The 5,420-nt window shown below is 34.4% G+C and overlaps 1 protein-coding gene across 1 annotated transcript; it reads right to left on the reverse strand.

The window, feature by feature from the left end:
- Positions 1-1,629: 1,629 nt before the first annotated feature.
- Positions 1,630-4,811, reverse strand: LOC106325165 (cucumisin-like). The gene is made up of 9 exons (XM_013763190.1): positions 4,707-4,811; positions 4,518-4,612; positions 4,313-4,404; positions 3,967-4,219; positions 3,397-3,889; positions 2,802-3,043; positions 2,577-2,688; positions 2,284-2,494; positions 1,630-2,182 (listed from the first exon to the last, which is right to left on the reverse strand). Exons 1-9 carry the CDS (start codon positions 4,809-4,811, stop codon positions 1,632-1,634), a joined length of 2,154 nt encoding a protein of 717 aa, XP_013618644.1. The 3' UTR covers positions 1,630-1,631.
- Positions 4,812-5,420: the final 609 nt, after the last annotated feature.

Genomic DNA, 5,420 nt, shown 5'->3' on the forward strand with positions numbered 1-5,420 from the left:
TTCGTAGTTGTCTAAGTGTATTGTTAATAACCGTCAGTGTACACCATAATTTTAGTAATGTAATCACAATTCATATATTATTTACAACTATCAATTCGTTTTTAGTAATGCAATAAAGAATCATATTGTATATTGTATGAAAGGATCCAAATAATAAATAATGGCATTACATGTAATTAGTCTAGGCAAGGAAGGATTATTTAATAAAGGTTGTGAGAATGATTCTCTTGATGACACATAAGTAATGGCATTTTGGTTAATCATACATGGAGATAAGGTTAATTGTTAATAATGCTCCTCAAATAATAAAAAGGAGATGGATACTAAAAAGAGAATTTCCTCAAAATCTAGCCATGTCACGTCATTAAAAATATTCAAACAATCAGAACATTTGATTTTTGGGTTTCAATAGTATGGGCTTCAAGTTTGGTTAGAGTGGACTTAGGTGTGTGGGCTTCATTTGGTTTAGGTTTGGTTAAAAATAATTTATTTCTTAGCTATGCAGCCTAATTTCCTTTTTAGAAATGTGATATGCCATTCAATCTAATTGACATATGCAGATTTTATTTAGTAAAGATTTATGTTTTTGCCAAAAACAAATGATAATGACTAATAACTCCTATATCACCATTAAAATAATTTTTCTGTATAAATATTAATTCATTTTTGACACAATTTTTAAAAATATGGTAATGTGATATATATATATATATATATATATATATATATGTGTGTGTGTATATATCACATTAGTAAGAATTAAATTAAATATAATTACAAATATAAAAAATTACATCAACTTATATATTGTATTTTTGTATAAATGTTTATATTTTATCAAAATTAATTGTAAATATGCCTTAACCAATACCAAATTAAAGCAGTACTAGTCAAATATTTGTTTTTTGATAATTAAATGTTTGGAATTTTATTTAAATTTCTTGGTTTGTTAGTTTAATTAGAAAATATTTTTCAAGTTTAACATATTTTAACTAAAACAAAGAAAAACCAAAATTTATTAGTTTTTATATATTTATATATATATATACTTAAACTAGAGGATAAAGACGTTTAAAATCAATAAAAATGAAACATTTAAAATCATTAATCATCAAACAAAATATAATATAAATTAAATTATTCGTATATAACACAATTTTAATTCTGTTGAATTTTAAATAAGCCAGCCACATTTAATTGTTTTGAGCTGGAGTAATGTGTTCTAAATAAAAATTTCAGTAATCTTTTTGACAGTGATTTCAGTAATCTCTTGGCCCTTTTTTATTCGAAAAGAAATATACCTTATAGTTAATATTTTCTAAGTTTGTTGGGTCCTAAAATCATATAAAAATGGGTTTATGTGGGTGTAAATTTCACTTTCACTGTCTGCAATCCTTCGAGATTGCATTATCTTATTGATTTTAAACTGTGAATTTCAGCTATATAACTGTGCTTAAGAGTTAAGACATTAGCTTTGACCAAAAGAAAAAAAGAGTTAAGACATTAGCTTTGACCAAAAGAAAAAAGAGTCAAGACATTATTAGCATATATCGGAAGCCAAGAGATCAGACATAGAATCGACGAGATTACTCAAACATAAGGATTATATTGATTTATTATATTAAATATTATCAGATTGAATCAGGAATATCAGTATAAACAACAATGGGGCTTCTAACTTTATGGGTGCCATCAGACCATATTGAACTTGCAGAAGAAGGCAGCTTTGGGTCGATATTGCTGCCTGAAACAGTCACGGTGAAAGACTGCTTCTCGTTCACCGACTTCATAAACAGGACATCAGGTGAAACCTTGACACTGAGCTTAGTCCCGTGATTTAAGACAATCTGCGATTTGTATGTAGAGGTTGGGGTACCGACGTTGGTGACGGTTCTGTTGAAACTGATGGTGAACGAGCTATTAGTTTTCGAAAGTTTAGCCGACATTGAAGGATAGTTGAGGTTTCTTGGTAAGGTGTTTCCAGTGCAAGTGACGGCTTCACCGGTAATGAGTCTAAGGGTTTTGGAAGTGTAGTTCAAGCCGCAGAGAAAGGTGATGTGGTCTGCTTTGTCCAGTTCATAGACAAGTCCAGGATTTAGAGCAGCTATTGGGTCGACATGGCCAGCTCCATAAGCAAACTCGGTTGATGCAACTCCAATGTCAGAAGCATTGATCGACCAAGCTGCAAATATTAATTAAGAGACACCATATAAGAACGGAGTTATCAGCCAGAAGGTTACTTGTGCTACAAGAAACTAAAAGCTGGATATGAGTTTGGCGTACCGGTTGTCATGATGGCAGATTGGATCACGGATGGAGACCAGTCAGGATGAAAAGTCTTGATGTATGCAGCCACGCCTGTGACGTGTGGACAAGACATTGAAGTTCCAGTTAGAACAGAGTACTTCACATGTCTCTGGTCGATATCTTCTGTAGGTGAACCCAAAGGTGAATAGGCAGCGAGAATCTCCACTCCTGGTGCTGTTATATCCGGCTGCATTTCAATCAACTTTTGTTTCTCAAACCCATATTTGTAAATAAGACGGAACAAAGATAAAAACAGTATTATATGTCACCTTAAGAAGGTCAACAGCGATAATGTTTGGACCGCGAGAAGAGAATGAAACAACTTTAGGAGCTTTCTGATTAAAGACTGCCTCAGTTTTTAGAACAGTACCTTGGGTGGACCTGAGAATAACAAACATAGATGTATCAGGACAAACGAAAAATCTGGAGCAATTGTTAAGTGCATGAAATATATATATATATAGAGAGAGAGAGAGAGAGAGAGAGAGAGCTACTTTGTTGAGTTAACGTAAGAGACAAGAAACTCAAAGTCATCTGGTGATAGAGCAGAGAGAGGACGAGAGCTAATGGATGCATAGTCTTTGTAGTCTCTAATTATGGTTGCAACAGCTACATCTGAACTAACTGAGTATCCGCTCACCAATATTTTGCCCTTGACCTGAGATCCTTCGATATAATCTCCGTAGATAAGAGGATAGTTCTTTCCCTTCAGATCAAAAGCATTCACTGATCTCCCCTGTCAAGACAAAAACAAAAGAGTCATTTGAAGGCAATGGCGGACCTAGAATTTAATTTTAGGGGGGTCAAAATATTTTTGAAGTATAAAAATTAAAATTAATCATCTAGAAGAAAATTGTAAAAAGAAAACTATACTAAGGAATAAACAAAATGAGGACTTGAAACCAGGTTAATAGATGTCAAACATAGAAACATTAACCAAAAGACCTAGAATAAATTATTGTTTTATGCTTACAAATCTGGTTTTTAAAATTTAACCTGTGTCATGTGACACCCCTCTAAGGCAGGCCCGCCTCTGTTTGAAGGGACAGAGAAAATACTATTATCATAGGAATGTTACTTGATACTTACGGAAAGTGTCTTGCTGTTTTGGAGAACAACTTTGGTGAGAAACTCACGGTTGGTTGTACTGGCTGCAACGGCTAATATCCACGGCGCTACGCTTCCGACTGTGTTTGGATCTGGACCGCTGTTACCGGCTGAATTCACAGTGAGGATCCCTTTGGCCATAGCATGGAAAGCCCCGATCGCAATCGTGTCCTCTTCGTACCTAAGGACCTCACCGTCGTCTCCTCCTAGGGAGACGCTGATGAGGTCGACACCATCTGCTATCGCGTCATCGAATGCAGACAGTACAGCTTCTGAGCCACACTCTGTGCCGGTGCAGACTTTGTAAGAAGCGATTCTAGCAGCTGGAACGCCGCCTCTAGCCGTTCCATTGCCAATTCCAAAGAAGCTTGCCCCCGCAACTGCGTTACCAGCCGCAGTGGATGATGTGTGTGTACCGTGGCCTTGGTTGTCCCTGGTGCCTTCGCCTGTGTAGTCTCTTGCTCCGATCAACTTGCTGAAACATTGTAAACAACATGAGTCTCTTCTTTATAAACAATACTAATATTATAAGATAGACATTTTGGAAATTACTTGTTGCAAGTGAAATTTTTGCCGCCAGAACAAACACCTTTCCATTTTTTCGGAGGAGGACCAAAGCCTTTGTCGGAGAAGCTCTCGGACTCTGGCCAAATCCCTGTGTCAATGAGACCGATGATAGTATCACTCTCTACTGCCAAGTTTCGCTTTGTATTCTTTCCTTCCTTTAACCCCATGAAGTCCCAAGACGCAGTCGTTTGGATTTGTAACTTCTTGCTCCGGAACACTGACACAACTCCTTCCATTTCTAAGACAAAATGAGACATTGGTTTCAGTTATCGAACAATATAAGTGTGTGTACGTTAAAAAGATAAGTGTGTCTCTGTCAAATATTACTCACCAGCTATTCTTTCTCGTTCTGACTCAGAGAGCCGGGCAGCGAACCCATTGAAACTCCTCTTGTAACTTCTCATCAAACGACCGTCGATCAAACTGTAGATATAAATATTTGTGTATTATGTATGTATCACTTGTTAGAATCCTCATCATAACATAAACTAATTATAACTTATTAATGATTAGAAAATGAATCTGTTAATTAGCACCTTTCTCCAGTGATCTCTTGAAGGATGCTCATGTGATGAGACATTGGTGAGTATTCTAGCCCAGACGGAAGTGATTCCATGTAGACAATATACACCTTCATGAATTATATTATATTATCATGTATGCTGGATTGGATTCAAATAATAATAAGAATAAACAAAATAATTTCGTTAATTATGAGACGATACCTCATGTTTATCTTGAGGATCATCTGCAACTGCTGAGACTGAACTCAAGAACAAGACGAGGACACATGAGAGGAGACAAAATGAGTTTGCTGGTAGTTTCTCCATTTCTTATAATATGAAACTAAAGGTTTCTGTAATATGTAAATATCTATGGGATCGACATGATAATATGCATAAATAGTAGAATCATTCCTAAACTTCTCTGGATCTATTTATTATTGCTATTATATATTACCATAATATGAAGGACATTTATATCAATGATATCATTGAACATTGACTTGTTTTAGTCAACATTGTATTGTATATATCTATACTATTAAAACATAAATCTTTTTGAGACGCCTTTCTATTTTGCAAATATTTACATTCTACTACCACTGGTTTATTTAAATCCTTATGATTTTATTTATATATTTTTTGACGATAAACTTTTTAATTCAACAATCTCTAGAAACCATGAAAAGAATTCAAATAAGTTAACTAAATTATTTTTATTTGTTAACGTAATCAGTTAGGCATGGGCATTCAGGTATATGGTTCAGATACATATCGAAATTTATGGGAATCGAGTTTTAGTATTTTAAAATTAAATTATGTTCGGGTATTATAAATTTTCAGACATGGTTGGGTCCGGATAAGTTTGTATGAAGCTAAAAATATCTAAATAACATATATGATTAAAAATATCATTAAGCAATTTATAAAAATAAA

The sequence above is a fragment of the Brassica oleracea genome, chromosome C2, assembly GCF_000695525.1.
Source record: "Brassica oleracea var. oleracea cultivar TO1000 chromosome C2, BOL, whole genome shotgun sequence".
Taxonomy (NCBI): Eukaryota; Viridiplantae; Streptophyta; class Magnoliopsida; order Brassicales; family Brassicaceae; genus Brassica; species Brassica oleracea.

Coding starts and splice junctions, on each gene's coding strand:
- LOC106325165 (XM_013763190.1), bottom strand. CDS start 4,811: ATGGAGAAACTACCAGCAAACTCATTTTGTCTCCTCTCATGTGTCCTC. Junction 3,890..3,966: donor AAAAATTTCACTTGCAACAA/GTAATTTCCAAA, acceptor ACAATGTTTCAG/CAAGTTGATCGGAGCAAGAG. Junction 2,689..2,801: donor TCTTACGTTAACTCAACAAA/GTAGCTCTCTCT, acceptor TGTTATTCTCAG/GTCCACCCAAGGTACTGTTC.